The sequence below is a fragment of the Lontra canadensis genome, unplaced genomic scaffold (assembly GCF_010015895.1).
Source record: "Lontra canadensis isolate GAN:19392208 unplaced genomic scaffold, GSC_riverotter_1.0 scaffold9, whole genome shotgun sequence".
Lineage (NCBI taxonomy): Eukaryota > Metazoa > Chordata > Mammalia > Carnivora > Mustelidae > Lontra > Lontra canadensis.
The window spans coordinates 17639301-17665652 of NW_022631003.1; the positions used below are offsets into that span (position 1 = coordinate 17639301).

General features: G+C 38.4%; 2 protein-coding genes across 2 annotated transcripts; one reads left to right on the plus strand and one right to left on the minus strand.

The window, feature by feature from the left end:
• Positions 1-1100: 1100 nt before the first annotated feature.
• On the minus strand, positions 1101-9930 carry LOC116866199 (oxidized low-density lipoprotein receptor 1-like). The gene is made up of 6 exons (XM_032854970.1): positions 9768-9930; positions 7770-7871; positions 5861-6106; positions 2266-2405; positions 1846-1961; positions 1101-1574 (listed from the first exon to the last, which is right to left on the minus strand). Exons 1-6 carry the CDS (start codon positions 9853-9855, stop codon positions 1430-1432), a joined length of 837 nt encoding a protein of 278 aa, XP_032710861.1. The 5' UTR covers positions 9856-9930; the 3' UTR covers positions 1101-1429.
• A 7481-nt stretch (positions 9931-17411) lies between these two features.
• TMEM52B (transmembrane protein 52B) lies at positions 17412-24840 on the plus strand. The gene is made up of 5 exons (XM_032854971.1): positions 17412-17551; positions 19855-19898; positions 21633-21671; positions 22210-22376; positions 23894-24840. The coding sequence occupies exons 1-5, from the start codon at positions 17498-17500 to the stop codon at positions 24133-24135; spliced, it is 546 nt and encodes a 181-aa protein (XP_032710862.1). The 5' UTR covers positions 17412-17497; the 3' UTR covers positions 24136-24840.
• Positions 24841-26352: the final 1512 nt, after the last annotated feature.

Here is a 26352-nt window from a genome sequence, read left to right on the forward strand (position 1 = left end):
AGATTGGGGTATAATCATATAAGGGAGTAATACTCAACATTTAAAAAGAATGAAAAATTGATGCAAGCAACAAGATGAATGAATCCCAAAATGGTTATGCTAAGTGAAAGGAGCTAGACCAAAAATAAACAAAAAGGCATGCTGTTTGACTCCATTCATATAAAATGCTACAAAACACAATCTGAAAGCTAGCTTGTGGTTGTCTGAAAGAAGGGGATGATCAAAGCTGGAGGGATGATGGAAATATTCACTATCTTAATTGTAGCAATGATTTCAAAGGAAGATGTTCATATATACGAAGATTATTGTGTAATTCAAGTATGTTCAGTTTGTTATATGCCTATTAAACATCAATAAATGTGCTAAGAAAAGAAAATATCTCTTGTCTTCCTAGGAATGATACAATTTTTTGGTTTTTTTTATAAAGTTGGTACTGGATTATGTACAGTAAAATGGAAAGACTTCCTTTAAAAAGGAAAAGAACCTGTGAAGGAAGGTAGCAAGGGAATAAAAACACTGAAAATAGAGGGAATACTTCTGATTCCACCTGTTTCTATTCAGCTATATTTCCATACCTGGCTCAGTTTGTTTTTTAGTTGAGTATCTTCCTATTTTTGTCCTGTGTGTTTCTGCACTAACACAACAGAGTTGAGAAGAACTCATTTACAAATGGTGTGTACTTAAGGGAAAAAAAAAAATCTACTATTTTTACCTCAGGCCCCATGTTTCTAACAAAACTGTTCTGAAGGATTAAAGAGATTAAGCTGTCCTTTGATAAAGGATGAAAAAATAATTACAGATTTCGAAACCAATAATGAATTGTGATTAATTCGCTGAAAAGATCATTCAATTTGTAATTACCTCCTGGGACATCGCAAATGCCCCCAAAATGTGATGATGTGGGGGAGGGGGTGTTGTGTGTGCATGTGTGTATTTAGTGGAATCCAAAGAAAGATCACAATTTAAAAGACCAACAAGTGGTAGATTTTAACATTGAGAACCCAAGTTTCTGGATTCCAGCATGGCCTTTTCCCCTTTTCTGTTTCTTCGCGGGCTGTGTTCGCATGCATTTTTCCATGTATCCACCAGGTGGGCAAGTTCCATCTTCTATGTGGTTCAAGAAGGTGAGGGGAAGATGGTACTGAGGTAGAGGATTGAAGAGGAGTAAGACTTTAAAATAAAAAAAGGGAAGAAGGCAGGGAGACTTGGGACAAGCTAGGTGAAAAACACAGAAAGAGAGAAAGACGGAATTAAAATTTCTGATATCAAAGTGCTAGGCAGCCGAAAGCCCAGTCTCTGCTAAGGAGTTGTGCCGTCAGCTAATAACAAGCGGTTCTCGGGCCTCTCATAGTTTGCACCTCATTAATGAAGGACAACTTAAATTCCAGAAGAGAATTCTCCTTCTCTTCTTCTTCCAGAGTCTTTGACTTCACTGTGGTCTCAATAGATTGGCCTTCTTCTGACATATACTGAATGCCGTTAAAATGCAGTTGTCAGCAAAAACAGCTCCTCTTTGTAGATAGGCACAACTGCCTGAAGGATAGATCTGGGAAACAGGACCCTGGAGTCTGAACCTGCAGATGGGGGGAGGGGGGGAGAGGTAAATTGACTGCCACCTTGTGTCAGAAATTTAGCCTTGTCTTAAAGCTTCAGATCCGTAATGAATGTGGGAAGATAAACTGGAGAGAAGGTCTGAATGGCTCAACAGGCAAGTCCTTGTCTGACAGAGGTGGAGAAGGAGATGTTCCTGAATTTCCCCCAAGCTTCTCCCTGACAAGAAGAGGACATTATGTGGAATGTGGAAGCAACGTCACTAACACGTTCAGCAAAAAATAGGAAACTTACAAGTGGGGCATCAAAGGAGAGCCGTCCTCCCAGAGCCATGAGCTGCTGGGTTTCCTCAGAGACAACCCCATCCAGAACGGAAAATTGGAATGGGCACTCGCTTGCCGGATGAATTCCTGTGGGGAGGAATGTTTATCTAAAGTGATGATAAAGTCAGTGTGGTCATTTTACATTAGATTCACAAAACCAAAGAACCAAAAGAGATCTTCGACATCCTTTCCATGGTTTTACAGAACTATTTACTGAAGCCTAGAGATACTATGTAACCTCTCTATCTGAGGTCATGCAGTCATTAGCCAGATGAGGCTAGAAAATAAGTAATTTGATTCTCAAATATGTGCTCCTCTGCCAAGGGCGTAAACCCGATTTATTTCCCTATAATGCACTACTTCAGCCCAATGTACCACCATAAAAACTCACCAAATCATCTGTGCTATTAATTTTCAGCATCTGGGCATCCAAAGACAAGCAATTCTCCTGGCTTTTTTCCCAATTAAATGGGCCAGAGGAAAATCGGTAACAGTTTTCTTCATGCCAGAGCCAGTCTTGGGGACAAGGACCTAGGAAGTGTAGCATATCTCATCAGTGAGTGATGTCTGAGTAAAAATATTTCTACAATTCTTAAATCAATTTTCCCCTCAGGACTGTCATGTGCAAATCATCTATTCTTAATTAGAATTATGGAGTGGGGGGGCCTGGGTGGCTCAGTCCTTAAGCGTCTGCCTTTGGCTCAGGTCATGATCCTAGGATCCTGGAATCGAGCCTGGCATTGGGCTTCCTGCTCCACGGGAAGCCTGCTTCTCCCTCTCCCACTCCTCCTGCTTGTTCTCCTTCTCTCTCTGTCAAATAAATAAATAAAATCTTTTAAAAAAATTAGAATTATGTCCAGTCTTCAAAGACCTCAATAGATCCATAGTCTTTATTTCTCTTAAAGTATTCTGATTTAAGTAAATTAAATGAAAAATAAGGCTGTTCCAAAGCAAAATTTGAGCTGAGACGTAACTATAGAATGTGACCTATTTTTTATAATTATGTTTGGAAGAATGGAAGTAAGACCTCAGGGAATGGATCCATTAATAGTTACACTGCTATTAAGAAGATATGCTCCGGGTACTGAGCTGACTCACTCAGTGAAGCATGCAACTCTTAGTCTTGGTGTGGAGGCCCATACTGGGTGTAGAAGTTAATTAGAAATAAAATCCAGGGTGCCTGGATGGCTCAGTAGGTTAAGTGACCAACTCTTGATTTTGGCTCAGGTCATGATCTCAGGGTGGTAGGATAATGCCTCTTGGGCTCTGTGCTCAACACAGTCTGCTTCTGGATTCTCTTTCCCTCTGCCCTTCTCCCCCTCACAAAGTGTGTGCGCTTTCTCTCTTTAAAATAAAAAAAAAAAAGAAAGAAAATCTTTTTAAAAAGATACATTTACACATTTTAATACTTCAGGTTTTCAAATAATGAATTTATGCTTAAATGTTGTGTTTCCTGTTCCTAGGCATGTCTTGTCCAATACATAGCATATGTGGTATTCAAACTACCTATGTTTCTTTTAATTAAAAAAAAAAAAAACTTGTTTTAAGTAAACACTACACCCAAGTCCCCAAGGTGGGGCTCAAACTCATATCCCCAAGGTTAAGAATCGCATCCTTTATAGACTGAGCCAGCCTACGGTCCTTTTTTATTTATTTATTTTTTTAAGGAACATAATATCACTATGTTGGCAGTACTTTTCACACATTAACACATTTAATCCTCATAACAACAGGATGAAATAAATTCCATTCATTTTCTTCATCTGGCAGATAAAGGGGACCATGAACCTTGGCGGGCTTGCTCTCGTATCCACGTGTTTAATCACGACAGGCACTGCCTCTCAAACTTCCAAGTTTGAATCAATTGAGGAAATATCTTTTGGGGCCCTTCAAGATGTTTTGATACAGAATCTAGGGGTAAACCTGGAAACCGCCATTTTTAAAAAGCTGCCATAGTGATAATGTTGTCAACCAAAGACTGACAACCACCACTAATTTCCATCCTGAACATAAAGTCCCTGACTGAAGACTCCACGCCTTTCTGGCTAGACGACCTTCTGCAAACCACTTGTTTGGTAACTTTTCAGAATCTCTCTCTCTCTTCATATCTACACTGTGGACTACAGACTTGTTAGTAAGAAAGATAAAACTTGTCTCAAACTTAAGGAAACCGGTCTGCTTTTTTCCCATGCGGTATTTTATTATTAATATTTTTGAGAAACTTCTCAAAGCTGCTTGATGAAAAGCAGTACTTTATCTGCTATCTCTACTAATTGGCCTTTATCTGACACTGTCAAGGAATGGAACATGTTACCTGGGACATCTACCAGTGAAAAACATATTACTTAATATTTTTGATTGGTTGCCCATGCCTGGAATCTCTGGGAGATGGTTCTGGATGGTCCTGACGTAGATGTAATCTCATAAAACTGATAAAAAAATAAATTTTAAAAAACCTGTTTAACAGCCCCATCGGGGGAATAAATCACTGGTTGGTATGTAGCTATGTCTGTTTATATAAAGATTCCTATCTTTGCTAGATTAGTCTCCCTCCTTTATACCTTCTTAGAGACACCACATTCTTTGGTTTCCTCAATAGCTCTCTCCTTAATAAAGACATTAAATACAGGTTTGATACTTGCTAAAGGTCAGTTTGTCTAAAAATCTCTGCTTCTTTTGGAAATTTAAATAACCCTATAAATATTGAAGGGATTTATTAACTCCAAAACTTTATTTAAAAAAAGGAAAACTACAGGGGTGCCTGGGTGGCTCAGTGGGTTAAGCCTTTGCCTTCAGCTCAGGTCATGATCTCAGGGTCCTGGGATCGAGTCCCGCATCCGACTCTCTGCTCGGCAGGGAGCCTGCTTCCTCCTCTCTCTCTCTCTCTCTCTGCCTGCTTCTCTGCCTACTTGTGATCTCTCTGTCAAAAAAATAAATAAAATCTTTAAAAAGAAAGAAAGAAAGAAAGAAAGAAAGAAAGAAAGAAAGAAAGAAAGAAAGAAAGAAAGAAAAAGAAAAACTACTTATCATTATTATCACCACTTAACTTCTCTGGCTATCAATTTTTTTCCTCTATAAAATAAAGACCTGGGGTATTTGTGAACTGTTACTATATAATCCGTTTTCAAAGAAATTGCGTAGTTGAGATCAAGTGAGATGTGCAAGCAAGAAATTGGAGAAATCTCTGCTTATTAGTGGTAATTAGTTACTAATGCTGAGAATAGGTTACTCATTCATACACTGCCAAGAAAACAATGCATCTTTGAGAATAATTCCATCTCATATCCCTTAAATCTCCCTGTGATGAAAAGCATATACCTGATTTAATCACATGTTGTCCAAGACTAAATGACACAGATAACACTGTAATAACATCAGAGTTGACATCATCATCCCCTTCTTATAGATGCTAGTATTTCTACCTGCCTCCTAGATTCCTAGATTAATTTAATTCTTACATAAACTGACTTCCTGGGCTCTTTATATTTTTTTCTTACCTAAAGTATCTACCCAACACTTCCAAGTCAGCCTACCTCCATTCATTTTATTTAAATTGATTGTTGTATACTTTAAGAGATAGGGTTACAGAATAAAATTAATGTAGACCTTCCCAGAGACAAAGGAGACCCCATAGGGAAAGAAATCAATGATTAAGATATATTGGAAGAGAAAGAAATAAGAATTGATGGGTAAGGGCAGGAGAATTCTTCCAGAAAAATCTCAGATCTAGATTTTAAAAACAAAGAAGAGGTTCTTATGAGGAAAGAAAATTTAAATCTGCCAAAAAACTGCACTTAATTAAATCAGGTATCTCAAGAATTTAGCAGAGGGAAGGGTGGGGATGATAAAAATAGAGAACTTCTGGTGTCATACATTATGAATATATGTCGATATGTCAATTTTGTGCCTAGAGACATTTTCAAAACACAGTTAAGTTTAAACAGAGCAGTTTCTACTACTTCTTTTTACCTCTCCATCCCTCATACCTGAAAAGTTTGCTGCTTTCCTCAGAGCCTCTTGGAGATTGAGGTTCTGCTGATGAAGTTCCATCTGTTTTTTGGAATTTTCATCCAGCTTCTGGGTAAGGGTTTCTATCTTTTTTTTGAGTTCCCTTTCTGACTCCTGGGAAGCTTTTTCTGTCTGGCACTGTGCTAAGATCTGTCCCTCCAGTATCATTTCCTGGTTAGTGAGGTTGGCTTGCTGTTGCTTTAGGCGATCAGACACCTGTAATACTAAATGACAGCTGAAATAAGAACTCCATTACCAATCCTGAATAAAAATCCCTCCACTGGATTTTGAGGAAATCGAAGAATCAAATCAAATAATCCATTTTGACAATGATAAACTGCTGGAAAATTACTCAAAACTTATGGATTGAAAAGTTATTTGATATTCCTATACTATATTTTTTTAATGTCAGTAACTGTCACAGACACATTTGATTAAAACAACAACAACAATAACAACAGGATTTTACTTGTTACTGATGGTTCCAGACAAGTTTAAAAGCAATCATAAAATAAAGGTATGTCAATGGCATAAATAAAATGCAGACAATCTGAAATAGATGCCAACCAGACTCAGTGATTATTATTAATAGTTGTCATCAATGACTTACTCTATTTGTGTTTTTATTCCTCTGCTAACTCTCTACAACTCCAGACTTCCTAATTTTATTTAAAAACTGTGACACCCCTTTTTTGAGACACCCTCCCACAGAATTATTTTAAGTTGCTATGTCATAACAATTTCAAGAACTATTTGTTTCTTTCTTTTTTTTTTTTCCACAGTACATTTAGGAAGAGTGGGGATGAAATGAAGTTTGTGAAACCCGGCAGGCAACTAATGTTAAGGGTCAAATGTCTCAGTTCTAGAAGCTTGATGGTTGAGTACAAAACAGACCCTTTGGCTTGAAAGCTGGATCTGAGACTGTTTTAAAGTGATTCTTCTCATGGGAAGACTCATCCAATCACCACCACTGAGTCAAGTGCACTTCTCCTAGTTGTTAGGGAAGGCCCTAAGTGTTAACAGATTGAAAAAATAAACGGTTGGTGACTTTAACCAACAACTGAGAATCAAATAGCACTTCAAAGGCCTTAATCACCTAGATTCTAGATGGACAAAAGAACTCAGATCTACAACCCGAATACACAGGCAGATTATATGATGATCAATATCATTTTCATTCCTTTTTGGCCACTCTCCTTCTTATCACTTCTTTTCCTCTCAACATCCTCTTTTCTAAGTGGTCATATTATAAATTTGAATTACAGTTATTTTAAATGTCTCATTTATTGATAGGGTATTTCTTTAAATTGGTATTTAATCATCTCTATTAAAATTCAATGTAGGGGTGCCTGGGTGGCTCAGTAGGTTAAGTAACTGACTCTTGATTTCAGCTCGGTCGTGATCTCAGGGTGGTCAGATCAAGGCCTATGTCAGGCTCTGTGCTCAACATGGAGTCTGCTTGAGATCCTCTCTCTCCTTCTCCCTCTGCTCCTCCCCCCATGGATGCTCTCTCTCTTAAGAACAACAACAACAACAACAAAAACAACCTCAATGTGAACTATATAACATTTCTTTTCCTTTTGGGTCTCTCAGGGGATCTTGTGGCTTAGGAGTTTCAAATTATTTTCTTTTTCATCATTCCAGGATTTAAACAGACTTTGTCCACTAAGTTATAACAACAAAACAGAACAAAACCTACCATTAATAATCTTAAGTCCGTGTCCCAGTCAATTTGAGGGACAAGCACAATGTACTTATTCATGTTCCCACTCATTCTAAAAAGTTTGCCTAAAATGTATCTGAATCGAGTTTGTTTATAGTTATTATGAAACCAATTAATAAACCATGTTTGTAAGTTCTCACTTTTTCCCTCTCTCCAGTACTTACATTGCATTGTCAGTATAATAAGGGTTACCAGTAATCCCAAGCAAAGGATCCCCAGGGTCACAGCCATAGGGCACCACCACCGAGAAGAAAGAAAATGAAGACCTAGAGTGACAGAGGATAGAATCAGAAAGACATAAAAGATGGAAGCAAGTCATCAAACAATTCTTTGGAAACTATACCTTGTACTTTGCATTTCTTACCTTACTAGTCCTCCCAAGGACGACTCTGCATATAATTCATTGTCCATACTTACAGATGAAAAATATAGACAGAATTTAATTAATTTGCTCTTGGTCACACAACTGACACAATTTAAGAGCCAGAATTCAGTATCAGATATGTGATATTAAGTATCTGATTCTTAAGCTTATACTTTATCTACTTCTACCATAATGACTCTCTAAGAAACTCTCAGTACAGCTTGGCTGGATCAACTTCATCCAAAGAACAGACAGCCTGGTACTTTTAATAGAGACCATGTCAATGCACGCACACACATACACACCTCATACACAATATGTTTTATAAGCAGTATACCATAGAAGAATGTCAGACACCAAGAAAATAAGCTTTAGTTAGTTAATCAACAGATCACCTCAAAGAATTTAATTTTATGTTTTCAAATTTTATTCCACTAAAATTACATCTTAGAACTGAGGTTATTGACTGAAGAAAAGTAGGGATTAAACTTCAATATTCATTTGACTCATTAATGTCATGTCCTATACTTACACCAGCTACGGCTCTTGTTGTTATAAAAGTTCACCATTATTATAGAAACAATAAGTCCTATAGCTCACAGCTCCACCACTACAAAAGCACAGATATTTTGGTTCAATAGGAAAATATTTCATATAATCTATGTGAACTCCTCACCCTGTACAATAAACAAATAGAGTACTGGTAGTGTTATCCTCTACATGCAGATAAGGAAACCCCAAAGTCTCAGTGAATTGTATAAGATGACACTGATGTTAAGATACAAACAGAGGTCTTTAATCCAACTTTAATCGCTACATAGCTTGGAACGTTACATCACAAACTTTCTAGTGCAAATGTGTAATAATCTAAATCAATGAATGGTCAAATATATTCACAGAGTCAAAAGCCTTTCTGTTAGACTCTAGAGAAGAGACAGAAAAAATAGAAATTTTAACAGGAAGAAACACAGTTCATTCACTGATTTAAAAGTCATTAAGCTCCTGGAGTGTATGTAGCAAGCTGGCAGAAAAGTAGAGAATATTTGTGTCTCTTGCTTAGAATTCTAGCTTGAGGGTAGATATTTGTGTAAATCTGTCAACCAGTATTTCCCTCTGGTCAATATTCATTCTATACTATAAGTGTATGCCTACCACTCTTGAGTGAAGAAACTTCTGAATTTTTAGAAGCAAATCACAACTTCCACACCTGTGCAGGAAAGGTGCAACCCCCATTTTCTAAAGGACACCCTTTGTCCCATTTCTTCCGTAGGTAGAGACCATTAATCCAACCTGTTCCCATTAGTGATTTTCTGATCAGAAAGCAATTGGATTATTTTCGGTAGGTGACTGATCTAATCAGATTCTGAGAGATTTAGCTTCATAATTGTAGTGAAATTCGGGCACTCAATATTTACAACATGAAGAATGAATGAACAAACAAACAAATGACTCCTGTTAACTTGGATGTCTGCCTATAAATGCTGATTCAGAGAAATAATGCATGTAAAGTGAATAGCATAGAACCTAACCTATGGTAATGTTTAAAAAAATTATCTGAATCTATACATCATCATTCATACCAAGTTAGTTCATTCACAGATCATCATCATCATCATCATCGTCGTCGTCATTATCACCATTATATCTGAATTGTTTTTCTTTTAAGTAAATGTTATTAATTCTACAATATTTTTCCATCCTTGGGCATTTCAACTATCTAATCCTATATTCAGTTAATTTACATTTTTGAGCTAATCTTAGAATTCTGTTGCTGTGCTCATTCACCCACCCCTAGTACCTTTAGCTTTCTTTCCATTTGGCTCCTGATCAGGTTGATCCTTCATAGTCTTGTTCTTGAAGTCATCAAAAGTCATTTCTGAATTCATTCCAAGAATGAGAGAGTGAAGCAGTCAAGGACTTCTGCAAAGTAAAAATTTGTGAGCTTCTGCTGGAGTGTTTAAATAGCTACTGCTATCTAATAGAAGAATGACTCAATCATTGGTAGGAGGAAGAAGAGGTTTTGCTTCAGACTGGGAAGTTGGCTGACGCAAATTCTTGGGTTATGCCTATTGCAGGTGGGGAAAGTGGTGATTCTGCTAGTATTTCAGGATGTTTCACTAGGTAATTTATGAAAGGGAAAACTGTATTTTCTGTGAGCATTAGAGGAGAGGCATTTGTATTCACTCTTCAGATAGGGAAACTGAAACTCAAAAGAATAAGTCACATTAAATTTGTGGAGGACTGTGCATTTAAACCAGATTACTTAATTCCATTGTCCATATTTGTTTACTGCACTGTAGCAGACCCTCTATACTGTGGCTCTTGTGAGCCTCACATTTTCCTTTTTAATTTTGACTGTTTAAATCATCATTAGATTAGAAATTTTGGAGTTAATCATGTGTGACTCATCTTCAGCCATGGTGACGTGGGTAATTTTAGAAGTTAATTAGGAGAGCTGTTTCATACAGTGGCAGTATAACATAGCAGGAGTATAACAAAGCAGCAGAAATTTGAAGCCAGATGGAGCTGGTTTCGAATCTTTCCTTTCCTAGTACCTTAGTCTATAATCTTGGGGAATTACTTAATACTCTTATGTCTTTGTCCATAAATTGGGACATTGGAATTTCCACTGGATAATGTTGATAATGTTGCTATCAGGATTCATATGAAATAGTGCATGAAAATGCTAAATACTATACTTCAAACATAAGAACTCAATAAATGACAGTTATTAATATTAGTAGTAGTAATACTCAGCACAATTGAATTGCCCATCAAAGGATACATTTTACACATAAATAACTGAAGTCTCAAAGACTCTTCAGCGAGCTCCCCATAAGACTGTCTATATGAATTCATTGATAGAATTCTCACCTATTTTCCCTCCATAACCTCCTAACCAGAGAAGAAACATCTCATTGCAGTTATACATGCTTTAAAAAAAAAAATGTGTATTAAAGATATTTTCTGAAGTATTTACAGCCAAATGATATGATATCTGGAATTTGCTTTAAACTACATGACGAGGGATGCCTGGGTGGCTCAGTCGGTTAAGCCGCTGCCTTTGGCTTGGTCATAATCCCAGGGTGCTGGGATCGAGTCCTGCATCGGGCTCCTTGCTCGGCAGGGAACCTGTTTCTCTCTCTGCCTCTGCCTGTCTGCCACTCTGCTGGCTGGTGTGCACGGTCTCTCTCTCTGTGACAAATAAGTAAATAAATAATATCTTTTAAAAAATAAAATAAAATAAACTACATGACGAAAAAATAAAAGGAGGGGATCCATAAAAGAACATTGGAGAAAAACATACAAATAAAATATCTAGGAAAATATTTAGAAAAATCACTGATCTTGACAGCCTACTTAAGATTCCATTTCCCTCCTCTTTCCTGGATTACTTGTATTACCTTTTTCTGTGCAAGTATCTGAGACCAAATGGAAAATAGGTCACCTGTCATTTAAAGTTTTACTCTATGGGGTGTTTGGGTGGTTCTGCCTGTTAAGCGTCAGATTCTTGATTTCAGTTCAGGTCATTATCTCAGGGTCATAATCTCAGGGTCGTGAAACCAAGCTTCATGTCAGGCTCTGCACTGAGTGTGGAACCTGCTTAAAGATTCTCTCTCTCCTGGGGTGCCTGGGTGGCTCAGTGGGTTAAAGCCTCTGCCTTTGGCTCAGGTCATGATCCCAGGGTCCTGGGATTGAGCCCCGCATTGGGCTCTCTGCTCAGTGGGGAGCCTGCTTCCTCCTCTCTCTCTCTGCCTGCCTCTCTGCCTACTTGTGATCTCTGTCTGTCAAATAAATAAATAAATAAATCTAAAAAAAAAAAAAAGATTCTTTCTCTCCTTCTCCCTCTGTCCCTCTGCTAGCTTGCTCTCTCTATATAAAAATAAATAAATAGATAGATAAATAAATATTTTTAAAAATTAAATATTTTTACCCCATGATACAGTTCACTAAAAAAAGCTCAGCCTATAGCAAGTATATCCTAGTCAAACCAGCTTGTAACAAATAAATGCTACTTACCTTTATCACTCAACACCTCCCTTGATCTTGAGTGCCAGGAAGCAAAATTGCTACCTGCATTCACCATGCTGACTTTCACATAAGTAGAATCTCAGGGAAGTGTTTTTATTATTTATTTATTTATTTTTAAAGATTTTATGTATTTATTTGTCAGAGAAAGAGAGAGAGAGAGAGCACAAGCAGGGGGAACGACCTGCAGAGGGAGAAACAGATTTCCCGCTAAACGAGGACCCCAATGCAGGACTTGATCCCAGGACTCTGGGACCATGACCTGAGCTGAAGGCAGATGCTTAACCAACTGAACCATCCAGGCATCCCAGGAAAGTGTTTTTAATAATGAATTAATACTGAAATCATGTCACAGTGAAAAGAACACTTTTTCATTCCCCAGTGACTCAATTATTTTGCATGCCATTAGTATTCTAGTGGATTAAGATGTGATATGGAAGCACACTTGTTGATATGACACATTTTTTTCCTTGTGAGCTCGTCACTTCCTAGTAACCTTTTATGGGTTGTCCTAGGAAGAACTGTCTTGGAAGGACACATATGACAATATACCTAAAACATCCAAGGATACACACAACACTAGAAATAACTACATTCTTTAGAGAAGGTCTCTAAGATTGAGCTGGATCTCTCAGACTTCAGTTATTCACATTCATACCCCACCCATGAAACCCAGGAGAGAATAATCATCCATTGTGTTTTTGGGCCCACACTGATAAAAACATCACTAAGCAATCCAGGACCTGGTGATAAGGTCTACAAATCCTGTACTCCCTTCAAATACAATTCATTTTTTTTTCTTTAAAAAATCCTCTGTATTCAAAATCTCAAGGTAGGATTGCCAGCATTTTTTACTCTCTCATTTTATATACTCTGATAGTGCACTCTATTGATTTTCAATTCCATTACAATTATTCCCTCTCTAAAACCAAATTACAAGTTCTTTAGAAATAGATAGATCTCCTTCTATCAATAAAAACTCATTCTTTCCTATCACCTTGGTGTACCATATAAATTGTAATATTCTGTAATATTCTGCAAGCAGTAGATAGTTAACACTTGAGATTCTTAGTGATTAAGACATCACCCAAGTAAGTTGGGTTTTAAAAATATAAAGAAATTTAAGGAAAATATATCTCTGTTCTTATTTTGAGAAGGTGGAGATGAAGCCCAAAAAATGTAAATGATTTACTGAACATCTCTTTTCTATCTGATGCCAATTAAGAACTCAGCTTACTATTCTTCTTCTCCAACTAAAAAATCTGTATTCATTAAATAATAATTCCTGGATGTTTAGTTTTCTGTGTCAACTTGTCTGGGTCATGGGGTACCCAGTTATTTGGTCAAATATTTTTCTGAGTTTCTCTGAGAATGTTTTTGGGTGAGATTAACATTTTAATCAGTAGGGTAATGATTTCCCTCCATAATGAGAGTGGGCTTTATTTAATCAGTTGAAGACCTGAATAGAACAAAGACACTGATCTTCCTCCAAATAAGAAAACATTCTCCAGCAGACAGCCTATGGGCTGGCACTTCATCACTGGTTCTCTTGGGACTTGAGCTGGCTGATCCACATAACAGGTTTGGATTTGCCAGTCTCTATAGTTGCATGAGTCCGTTCCTTATATAAGTCTTTCTCTATAAATATTCACATCCTTTTGGTTCTGTTTTTTCTGGAGGACCTAATATAACTCTCCATTCTTTTTTTCTCCTAGTTCCTGGAAACCACCATTCTATTTTCTGTGTCTATGAATTTGACTAAGTACCTCATGTAAGTGGAAACATACAATATTTGTCCTTTTGCATCTGGCTTATTTCACTTAGCATAGTGTCTTCAAGGTTTATCCATGGTGTAGCACGTATCTGAATTCTCTTTATTTTTAAGGCTAAATAATATTCCATTGTATGTATATACCACATTTTGTTTATCCATTCATCCATTGAGGGACATTTGTATTTCTTCTGTTTTAAAAGATCCATGGGATAATTTCTATAATCCTGATGTAGCAGATAGTTGGACAGGTTTTACAGACTAAGTGGTTCTCATTATCCCTGCCTCATGATGTTCATGCCCTTGTGTAATCTTCTCCCCTTGAGTGTGGGTGGTATCTGTGGCTTGGAATGTAGCAAAGGTGATAGAACATATATGATCATGTATATCTGATTACCTAAGGTATAGTGCCTATCTTGCTAAAGGTGCTCTCACTCCTTTCTTCCTCTCTGGCCAGATTTAAAGAAACAAGCTTACACAAATCAATAGCCATAAAGAAATGAATTCCTGCCTGACATAGCTTGGAAGTATATCCTTCCCCAGTTGAGCCATCTGATGAGAACACAACCCAACAGCCATCTTTATGGCAGCCCTTGAGATTCTAAACAGAGGACCCAACTAAACTGTTTTTATACTTCTGATCCACAGACACTGTGAGATAAACAAAAAATGTGTGTTGTTTTACATTGTTACTCAGATAATTTGTGGTAATGTGTTAGATGGCATATAAAACTAATAATCTTGTGACAAACTTTATCCTTCTGTTTTGTTGAATTTCATATCTAATCCTGATGGTCAACACCTCTGAGGTTGTCACTCAGTGCTTATACTGCAATCTTGATTCATAAGATAGAGGGACTTCCTAGTGGAGAAGTTGCAAGATGGAACTGATCTCTTCTGCTTTATTATCTATTTTTGAAGCCATGGATATGGCCTAACTTATTGCTCAACACTCTATAACTCATGTTTGATGACTCACAGTGAGGGTAGTCCTGACCTCTATTTCACTGAGGCACAGAAATAAAAGAAATTCTTAGTTGGTCACCTGATATAGACAAGGTCAAAAGGAGAATAATCAAAGGGGCCAGAAATAAGTAATTTTTTAGCTTCACTTGTTACAACTTTTGTCTAACAATTTCCTGAGACATAGGTGAAAAGGTCTATGTACATGCACCCTCCATTGGTTCCACTCCAAGTCCTTAAAAACCTGGGTATAAGCTAATGATTCACTAACTTAATGGAAGTACAAGATTGTGTAGGATTGAAATGAGGTCATTCCCCTCTCCCTCAGCTACTTGCCCTTCCAGTGCGTACACTCTTCAATCTTCCTACAGGGACCTTTCCTCAGTCATCATTCCTGACATGGAGGCTTTGGCAGGGACTGAACTCAGCATTAAAATTGACACAAGCCATGATCACTTGCATTAGGATAAATAGGAAGTTCTATTCCTTCAAGGAATAATTCAGTGAGAACAACAACAAAATGGCAGTAATAATTCTGAGAAAGAAAAGTAACAAGGAGGTCATTAACAGAATCCCATTTTGTTCAAACCTGTTAGAAAGCTAGAGGGCAAAACAATTATGGCAATCACATGCAGGAAAGTGTAACGGGTAAAAATCTTGTTAATTGGCAAACCTGTTCATGCAGGTTTGGCTGGTATGATTGGGAGAAGATATGACCAGAACAGCAAGGGGAAATATTCAAGAACTGGAATACCAGGAAAGTTAAAACATGGTCATGGTAATAATACACTGAGAGGACTTCAATTATTCAGCATATTGAAGGTGAAGGTCATTGGCAAAACTGAATGGAAATCAAGATAATGCTGATTAATGCTTATAAAACACTTGTTGAATCAGGACAATTGTACGCATTTCACACACATTAATTTACTTAATCTCTATAAGTCTATGAAGTAACTTGAAGTAATTATTACTACCCCATTTTGAAAGAATGAAACTGACCCAACAGAGATATGGTGACTTGCTCAAGACTGCACAGTGAATATGTGACAGAGCAAAAAATAAATAAATAAATAAAAATAAGTGACAAAGCGAGTATTTAATCCCAGATAAACTAGCTGGATTCTTAGCCATGATGTTTTCCTGTCACTCTGACAAGAGAAAGAGCAGGGAAAGATTAGTGATGCTACTACCATGGACAGGCCAATCTAAGCAGAAAGATTCTAATCAAAATGACTTCATATCTCTGGTAGTATTTTTTCTATGAAACAACACCTAGGGCAGGTCAAGGGAGTATTCCCCTCCTGTTTTATAAATGGGACAATGAAGGCTTGGAGAAACCACAGAGAATTTAGTGGAGGGTCAGGATTTTTCTGCCCTGTTTGTCCTAAGAAATACCTCCCACCTTGTCAAGTTTTCTGTTGAAATTTGGAAAGTACTCTTCATCCTATCTCTGTCTTATTTTACATTAAAAAGAAAAATAATGTAGTGCTCATTTAGTTTTGGAACTTAATGATGTCCAATCACCAGTATCATACCGGGCTTTTCTGTCACTATTTGACTCCCTTAGCTAAGAGGAAAAAAAGATTATATTCACCATGCTGATATCATATTTTAATGCTGTGTGAGGACTCTTTGAATCAATCCCACACAACAGTTGCCTTCAACAACTCAGTAAAATTAGACTTTCAGAAGTATATATGTTCTGAAAGATGGTTTTATTCAGTTCTTCTGAGATAGATCAATCTTCATAAACTGATGTCTAATTTTCCTATGAAATACTTTGGATTTTTAAAAAAATTTTGAAATACTTTGCATTAAGCAAAAACCTACTGACTTAAGTATAAATCATTTATACAGTATTCACTCATTCCTGTAGGGATGTGTCTTGACAAATATTCTCTTTCCATGTGTGCTTATTATTACTCTGACCTTAGATTTTATTTGAGAGAGAAATCTAGAGACCCATAGATCTTGGAACCCAGTTTATTCGTTATTTTTTGGAATCCAGTTTAAAAAAATATGTGTGTCTGTCTGACTAATGTGTTTCAAAGGAAACTAAAGTCAGGGTAGAGGGGACCTGCTTTCCTCAAAGGTGGGAGTGCTTTCCAGTCCATTTGTCAACCTCTCAGGGCTACTGCAATGGTTAAAATAAATGACCCAGAACCAGGAGAGTTGATTATCAACATAGCGAAGGGGAGGGTTTCAAAGAGCAAGAGAGGAGGGCTAATCACATGGAGAGGGGAGGGAATGGAGATTGGCAGTTACTCAGTGGTCCCCCGTGAACTGCCTTAGCAAAGGACCAAAAATTTTACTCCTTTTTTTGATGGAGACGAGAGAGCTTGTTCTGTCACCAGCTATTTGCCTTTGAGCTTCCTCAAGTCAAGTTTCTCACCACTGTCTATAAGAATACCTAATTCTGAGGACTGATGTGTCCTCCCTGAATGTTTTCCTTTTGGGGACAGTTGGGAGAAAGTAAAAGACAAATAGAAAGAACTGCTAGTAGAAGGCAGAGAGAAGTCGATGTGGAGACCATAACAGCAGAATAGACGTAGAGAAAGAAGCCAGGATGGAAGGGGAGAGAAAGACCACAGAAAATAAAAGCCCAAAGGAGTAAGGGGCGAGAGAGAGCAAAAGATATATTGCCGAGATAAGTTTGTCTCCTTAAGTCTTCCAGGTCAAGAAGACAGACCGACACAGAGCATGGAAAGGAGGCAACAGACGTGGACACTCTACACCTGATCCTGGAGAAGCTGTTCGGCCCCATGGGGGTGCGAGCTCAGGCCGTGACAGCCTCTGTCCTGGTGTACTGCATCCAGGTGAGTTGAGAAAATGCAAAAATAAAACTTTTGTTTGTTTCTCAGACAAATCAACTCTCAGAAGGACCATGGGGGAAATGAATGAGGGGAAGGACATAGACTGAACCAAAGAGGTAGTGGGGAAAAGAATTACTAGAATGTTTCCTTAGTGTGATAAGGATTCATGGCCCCTGTGTGGCTGATGGCATTGGTGAAATGGGGGAACAGAAATTAGGGTAAACATAGATACATGTAGGATAGCTATGGTAATTTAGAAGTGCCACCTATCTATATTTCTCTCTTTTATAGGGATTTTATTTATTGATTTGACAGAAAGAGAGAGAGATCATAAGTAGGCAGAGAGGCAGGCAGAGGCAGAGGGGGAAGCAGGTCCCCTGCTGAGCAGACAGCCTGATGCGGGGCTCCATCCCAGCACCCTGAGATCATGACCTGAGCAAAGGCAGAGAGGCCCAACACACTGAGCCACCCAGGCACCCCCATTTCTCTCTTTTAGCATCTTACCATTCATCCCTCAAGATCCCAAATAAATGATCAAAATGAACACATAATTCCCCTCAACAGAGTTTCCACATCAGCCCTGATACAATTCTAGCAACTTACATGCTTCCAGATCATGTAACTCTTAAAACTCTTAAAAAATACTTCTGACCTTTTATTTCTCCCCACCAAAAATCAGAAGGCCCTAGGTAACTCATTAGCTGAGAAAAAGGTCAGTAGGGTGAGGATTCTGGACAATTGTCAAGGGGAAGTTTACACAGCGATGAACACTAGTAAAGAGGAAAAGCAGGGACACCTGGGAGGCTCAGTCAGTTAAGCGTCTAACTTGATCTCAGCTCAGGTTTTGATCTCAGGGCTGTGAGTTCAAGCCCAGAGTGTTGAGCTCCATGCTGAGTGTGGAGCCTACTTAAAAAAAGAGAGAGAGAGAGAGGAAAAGCAAATGAAGCACTGTCCTGTATCAGATTTCTGTACATCTCCTAGCGGAGAATGGACCAACTGTTTTGCTTTCTATATCCTAGTTAAATTATTGTCTGTAAATCCATTTCTTCTTGTATTTTCCTTTGCTTCCTCTTCTTTTCCTTGCCCTGAACTTTCTTTCTTTTTAATTTTCTTTTTTTTTTCTTTTTTGGCAATAGTCACAAAAAGAAGTATTTTCTCTGTTTAGCACTTGAAGCTTCTCTTAACTTTAGTCAGAAAAGAGAAACAGAGAACCAGAGGTGGGTTAGAGGAAGTACACACTTTGTCATCCTTAGTGGCCAACCATTTTAAATTAAAAGAAAAAAAAAAAAGGAGCTTCTCAAATGCTCCCTGCTTCACCTGGTATGTCTTGAGTTTGTGTGTCCCCTCTTCCTCCCATAAACTCTCAATAAGTACAAATATCTGTCCCTTGTGGGTCCCTTGTTGTTGATTTCCTGAGAATATTAAGTCATTTGATTTACTGGAAGAGAGATGCAGTTTCTAAACAAAAGTTCCTCTATGTGAGGGAAAAAGTCAACTGAAAAACAAGGTAAAAGAAGGAGAAGAAGCTTTCATCATCAGTCGCAGGAGGGGTTTGATAGCAATATCAAGGTGTTATCAGAGCAGATTTAGCTCTTGTCCTACTAATTCATTCAGCGCACATATATGACAGAGTTGGATTTGAATTCTGGCTACATCAATAGGAGCATGCGTTTGCTCATGTTAACGTAAACCCTTTTGCCTCTGTCATGTAACCTTTCAAAATAAGGTTAAATATACCCACCTACATGATTATTGTGATGAAATGTTATGACCTACTGAAACTTCTTAGCAGCCTGACTGGCATAAAGTGGGATATTCAATAAATACAATTGTTCCCCTCCTTTTTCTCCTTCTTTTTTTGGGGGGCAGGGGTGGGTTATTGATGAACTAAGGGAATAGAAAAGAGGAGCGGGGTAGAATTCAATTTGTAACTGGGAAAGATTTAGGAAGGTGATAACAATATCCTGAGGGATAGATTAGGACATTTCTAGGACAAATTGATTTAAATGTTGCCTCTGACTCTCATTCACAAAAGTTGTAATGCTTACCCACCGAAACAAACAAACAAACGAAAAACCCCCGACAGATTAGATATTTGCCCTTCTAGTTTCTCCCACTTCAGATATAATAATCCACAGGCATGAGAGCTATGAAAACAAACAGGGCTGACCCTATGACCTTGTCCTCATATTTTCTCGGCTTTCACCAAGTAAACTAACAGAGCAGAGTCATGGGGAAGCGATGGCAGGCTGCTGAGCAGAACAGATGAGACATTTCCCTGTCTGAGACTATTTCCCTTCTTGCAGCTTCCCCCAGCAAGATGTGAGGAGAACTGCGTGAATCCTGAACAGTAAGTATCTGAGACCAAACTGAAGAAGGAGAAACAGACAAAAACATTAGTACCCAAAACAGGAGGTCAAGAGGTCATTAAATATCTCTGACTTCCCTTTATCTTTACTTAAATGGACATCAACCCACCAGTCTGGTAGACGGATCATGCAAAAATAAAGACATGCCCTTGTGTCATCCTAAGTACTTAAAATAACATCACTGAAAGCATTTTTTCCAAAGCCTATCTTCCCATTAAAACAACAGAATTAATCTCAATTCATACAGTCACAGAAATTTGCGAATGGTTTTCCTTCCCATGCTTCTCAGTGACTCATCAGGATCCACTGGATTTAAAATCTCATCCCTGGCAGATATGTTTGGGTAATGCCAAACTAACCTCACCATCTTAACTATGATGAGCATTTTCTGTATTTTAGGGCATGTCAATACTTCCTGCAGACTTCATGCAGCTATCACATTGAGGCTGTAATCCCTTAATCTAAACCTATCACTATTAGGTCTTACACAGATACAGAGGACATAAAAGGGGAAGAGATTCATTCCACTTGGAGGTAAATTATTAAGAAAGCAGGGGCAGTTGGAACAAAACACTTGCTCAGCCTGAAGGAAAACAAATATTTAGCCATGGGAAGGGTTTCTCAACGGCCAAGACTGTTAAACCCAGGGGAAATGGTGGTGACCTGGGCTGCTTGTCACACTGTCTGAGGCTTTAGACACCTACCACTTGGGAAGAATCACTTTTAACAGACTCAGAATCATAACTCTAGAACTAGAAGAGGCTTTAAATAAATGGAGAATGTGAGAAACCTACAGGAGACATTGTTTATTGAAAAACAAACTGTATGTTCTACAACTGTGCAACCAAAGAGAGGATGTGAAAGAGAATTTCAATAGATTTCAACAGTTCAATATATCAGAGAGTATTATTAAGTTTGTTCATCTTCGAAGATAAATATTTCCTTCCTCTCCCCTTCCCACTCCTGAGTTATCCCATACTCCTTCTTCCATGCAATCCATAAAATTTTGCCATCTCTATAGAGAAAATTCAGTTAGTTAACTTTTAACATGGGGAAACTGGTTTCTACATTTTTCCTCCTTCCTATTTGGCTTAAGTGGGTGTGCATATCAGTTTTGATAATGGATGTGAAAGTTTAGGGGTTTTTTCATGGTGAGAATTTTTATGGTATAATGGTGACCCTTTTTGCAGCAATTTGCAAGACATAAATTATAAACTTCATTGTATTACTTTCATGCTTATAACTGAAATTTTCTTTATGTTTAAATTTTACTGATCTCAAGTATATATACAAACCTTAACTTTCATACCCATTTTCAAACTTTGTAATTTTACATTCCAAATTCTTTCCTGGTAATTGTCATCATAACTGTTTATAGTGGTCATGGTTATATTTTCTATTAGCACCATTTTCATAATCACTAGTCTATCTTAAAATGATTTACAAAAATATTTACACAATGCCATCTATAGTATTAAACACTTAAGGCATCCCATTTTACAATAGATTCTGCTGGTTATATTAAAGTTAGTATAACTTGTTGTATGTTAACTAATGGGAATTAAAATACAAACTTAAAATATATATATATAGGTTGTAATGCTATTATTATAACAAGGTAGCATACTATATTGTAACTCATATTCCAGATTATGGAACTACAATAGGCACCGACTATGTTTTCATTGCAAAAAAACTTTATTCTTTCTCCATAGTTGCCTGACCACAGATTGGGTACATCTCTGGTATATATGGTAAGTTTCAGCTATCATACCCAGAAAGACATTTCAAAGGAACTTTATTTTTCTCAGGGGCATTCATTTTTACTTTTTTAGCTTTTAAATAAATTGACATCAGGAAAAAAAAAAATGTATGAGACAGCCAGCCTACTTACTTAGTATCTCATGGAGTCAAGTTTCTTTACCTCATTTTTAACTGTGTGACAATATGCTAGGATTTCCTGTTTCAATACCTACCATTTCCTCAGCCAACATCAAAAAGTTATTATGTATTTTCTCAGTTCTAGAAATGTCTATAGAGAGGAGAATATAGAGTAGAAAGCAGACCCTCCAAACCATATTAGATCTCTTATTGTTTTAATGAACTGATTAAGTCTTGCTGACAAAATAAGTATGCCTGTGAAGTGAAAGTGTTGGAATTAAAATCTTATGATTATTGTGTAAAATGGTCAAACAAAGTCAAAATGTAGACACTGAAGACCAGTTGGGGCCAGGACTGGGAAACACACCAGATCACAGAGCTCTCATCGGGGGGCGGGGGGTCTTCCTGCAGGCTGCTGGTGGTCATCGGGGCGCTGCTTCTCCTGTGCGGCCTGACTTCTGCGTGCTTCCGCTGCTGTCTGAGTCGCCAGCAAAATGGGGAAGATGAGGGCCGGCCTCCCTATGAAGTGACAGTTATAGCTTTCGACCATGACAGCACTCTCCAGAGCACAATCACTTGTGAGTACTCTGATATTATAACCTGAGTGGGGGTTTGAAAGGATGATCAAGGAGGTGGATGTTTGGCAGTCAGTTAAGTGTCTGCCTTCCACTCAGGTCATGACCCTAGAGTCCTGGGATTGAGTCCCTGGTCAGGATCCCTGCTCAGCAGGGAGCCTGCTTCTTCCTCTCCCTCTGGCTGTGCTCTTTCTTGCTGTCTCTCTCTCTGTCAAATAAATAAATAAAGTTTTTTTATAAAGGGTATGATTGGGGGCGCTTGGGTGGCTCAGCTAAGAGTCAGACACTTGATCTCATCCCAGGACTGTGAGTTCAAGTCCCTCACTGGGCTCCATGCTGGGTGAGGAGCCTACTTAAAAAAAAAAAAAAAAAAAAAGACAAATAAAAAGAATGATCAGGACGATGAAACAATATAGAAACATGGATTGAATTGCATTAAAGATGCTAGAACTCAGGGTTATTTTAATTTCCAGAAGCCTGATGGTGTGGTGACCTGGACTCTCACTGATGCTGTGTTCTCAAACATTGGTCTAATGATAGAGTGAAGAAAAAAGTAGAATGTTGAAGAAAATATTGGAAAGGTCTTACAGGAAGAATTACCCAGTTCATAAAGTTATTTTGATAAAACTATTTTAAGCTCTGAGTGTATCCCTTTTTCAAGAATGTCTTGGATTTTGTGAGAACCTGTATTTTTTTTTTAAGATTTTATTTATTTATTTGACAGAGATAGACATAGTGAGAGAGGAACACAAGCAGGGGGAATGGGAGAGGGGGAAGCAGGCTCCCCACTGAGCAAGGAGCCCGTTGCGGAGCTCGATCCAGTACCTTGGGATCATGACCTGAGCTGAAGGCTGACGCTTAACCGACTGGCCACCAGGCGCCCCGAGAACCTGTATTTTTTATTACCTATATATTATTTTGTATCTTTGAAGAAATTAATCATGTGTACTTTCCATTCTTTGTTCTGTAGTGGATCTGTTGATACATTTAAATGTTAGCCTAACATCACCTTGATGATTATAAAACACCTCCTTTATGTCCTTCTGTTCTCTTCTTCATATTATATTCTTTCCTGAAATGGGAGAAGAGAGACCAGGAAAAACAGCAGTGGCACAACATTGTGAAATTTCTTTTGAAAAGAGGATATATTGCTGTCCACCTTTCCTGCTTCACTAACTGCCCTTTGGGAAAAGATAAATAAGACAGAAATAAATATTTCTAAGGAGTCTGCGTTATCAGTGGGTTGACATAAAGGGCCCCGATTCTGTAAAAGGGAAGGACAAGGTGTGAGATATGGGGTCACAATTTAGATTAGCTGAAGACCCCAAAGAAGACAGGATCTCTCAGCAGAGTGAAGCGGTTTTCCAAACAAGCTTCACAGCATTTTCATAACATTTGTGGCCGAGAGTGACAATGGTTTGGACACGCGCTAAAAATGAAGGGGAGTTAAGTGTGTTGTAAGTCCCTGATTTTTGAGGATGTCACAGTTACTTTAGCTCTATTCCTTCTTTCCTCCCTAGCCCTGCAGTCAATATTTGGCCCTGCAGCTCGAAGAATCCTGGCTGTGGCTCACTCGCACAGCCCCCTCAGCCAATTGCCCTCCTCTTTGGACACCCTCCCAGGGTACGAAGAAGCTCTCCACATGAGTCGCTTCACTGTGGCCAGGTGTGGACAGAAAGCACCTGACCTCCCCCCCGTGCCAGAGGAGAAGCAGCTGCCTCCAATGGATGAGTTTCCTCGGGTAGAACACCCTTCAAACTGATGGCAACTCTGGTTTTATAAATGGGGTGGGGGTTTCTCCGCCTTTGCTACAGACAGACAAATGTAACTTTTTTTTCCCCCTAACTTTTGGAAGATTTAGGATGAAAACTAAACATTATTCAGTGAAAAGGATGGGTTCCAACCCTTCATTTCCAGCCGCATCTATTTTCTAAGATGAAATTGCTCTAATTGGAAACTCTTATTCTTTATTCAGTGACCAAAGTTTGCAACTAAGCTCTAGCAATGCTGATTACAACTGAACCAAGAAAGCATCAAAAGTATCTTGAATTCCTTTAGCAGTTGAGTTCCTTCACCCATAGGGTACTGCAAGTGTTTTTCCCTCCTACCAGCTATAGCACAATAATAGATCGTAATACACAATAGCGTAGGCACAGCCACAGACAGGAATGCACCAAAGTCATGAATTCTTCCTCTTAAGAAAACATTCCCTTTTATGCTGAGTGACAGTGATACTCTTGGACATCATACAATACCTATGTGGACGTCCATGATCCATCCTTACAGATACGGGCTAAGAGAACACAGTATAGTATCAAAGAGCCAAATAATCAAGGTCTTTCTTTCACTCTGGTCCTACCCACTAGCAGTGTGAGAAACCGCATAGGGGGCAGTGAGAGTTTCTATTCATTTTTCAGTTCCTCTGCCTAGCAAACACATGTGTGTGCGCGCACACACACATACACACGCACACGCGTGCTGGCATGCACATGCACACGCAGTCTTTTCCTAAGTGTGAAAGAATGGCATTGTTTTGCTTTTCTCTTTTAGTGACACATTATAGCGGGGTGGCCTTCACTGCCACCTAGTGGAGACATGGTAGAAATGGCTGTCCGCGCCGCTCTCCAGTTCCTAGAGCAACTATAGAGTTCCTGGAACTCAGCCTGGAGGGGATCCTTCCCGCCCGGGACACATTCCTGCCGTGTATGCTAAGCGTGTAGTGCTAAGCTGTGCACCCCATGTAATACTGGACATACGAGGATTTAATGTGTTTTACTGGACAATTGAGGAAGTGATGTGTATCGGGGAAAAATGACTTGCCAGTCACCTTAGATAAATCACTGAAAATCTCTAAAGCAGTTTTCCCACTTGTAAAACAGGATTGTTGTGCAAATCAAGTAAACTAGATATAAATGACAAGATTTGTAAAGTATTATGCACACGTATTTGGTACTCTTACTATTGACATCAAATTTTCCCCTTTTTGCTAAGATTCTCCTGAGAGTTATGGTCTTATTTTTCCTTTCGCCAGTCAGCCTGTTATGTTATCACTAAGTCGCACCGAAAGTCACTTTATTTCATCAATAAAGATTTGTTGATACAGGTTAACAACTAAAGATATGTGATTCCTTTGAAAATGGTCTGTGTAGAGGTAAGGAATATTTGAGAAAACACGTTTATTCGGCAATTAGCTTCAACACTCATAGAGAAATAGACCCAGGGAATGGCTGGTTAGTATAACACCTCATTAAATACGTTCTTGGAATGCTCCCTTAGCCCAAGGGGGAACATGTTCTGAGTATAAGTTGCTGGTGATCTGAATTTATCCTGAGTCATTTATCAAATTGCCTCTGGAAATTTTAAGATGCTTGAATTGTCGAATGACCCTGTGGTGGCCTTGTTTTGCTCTGGCCAAATGAACCACTTCATTATCACACATTCCATAAAATATTCTAGGCTCTTTTGTCCTTCAAGACACCCAGTCTTGAGGAAGTTAAAACATCATTTGGTAGAAAAAGATCTTGGAAGAAATCCTCCCGTAGGTATCTTATTCTGAAGACATCTCTCAGCCCCACCTCTCTCCTCGACCTCTCCCTCTCCTCAGACACCTGGATACTTGCAATCCTGTAATCCTCTCATTTGGCAGAATATTAGCAGCCGTTTGGCTTTGTCTCTTTCTCTCTACTCCATCTAAGATCTCTGTTAATCAGTGCCATCACTTTCACCACTGTTCTCAATTTTTTTAAATGCCTTTTTACTCCCTTTCCACCTATCCTTCAAACTTTAAACATTGGTTCAGTGAAGCTGATTTCTCCCCAAATCCTATGCTGTGAGCAGTGCTGCAGAAACTCTCAACTCTACTAAGAGAGGTCATGACAAGATCCTGGTCCCCAACACCACCTGTTGAACCACCTGTCATTTCTTCTAGAGTTTCTTTTGTAATTCTCCTACTCTTTTTATTAGTTATTCAAATTTCAGT

Excerpts from the sequence above, each read along its gene's own strand:
- LOC116866199 (XM_032854970.1), bottom strand. The coding sequence starts at position 9,855 with ATGAATTCAGAAATGACTTTTGATGACTTCAAGAACAAGACTATGAAG. Across the intron at positions 6,107-7,769 it reads TATTATACTGACAATGCAAT|TATTACAGGTGTCTGATCGC; the intron begins GTAAGTACTGGA and ends GCTGTCATTTAG. Across the intron at positions 1,575-1,845 it reads TCTCCTTTGATGCCCCACTT|GTTCAGACTCCAGGGTCCTG; the intron begins GTAAGTTTCCTA and ends CCCCATCTGCAG.
- TMEM52B (XM_032854971.1), top strand. The coding sequence starts at position 17,498 with ATGGGGGTGCGAGCTCAGGCCGTGACAGCCTCTGTCCTGGTGTACTGC. Across the intron at positions 17,552-19,854 it reads TCCTGGTGTACTGCATCCAG|CTTCCCCCAGCAAGATGTGA; the intron begins GTGAGTTGAGAA and ends CCCTTCTTGCAG. Across the intron at positions 21,672-22,209 it reads GTACATCTCTGGTATATATG|GCTGCTGGTGGTCATCGGGG; the intron begins GTAAGTTTCAGC and ends GTCTTCCTGCAG.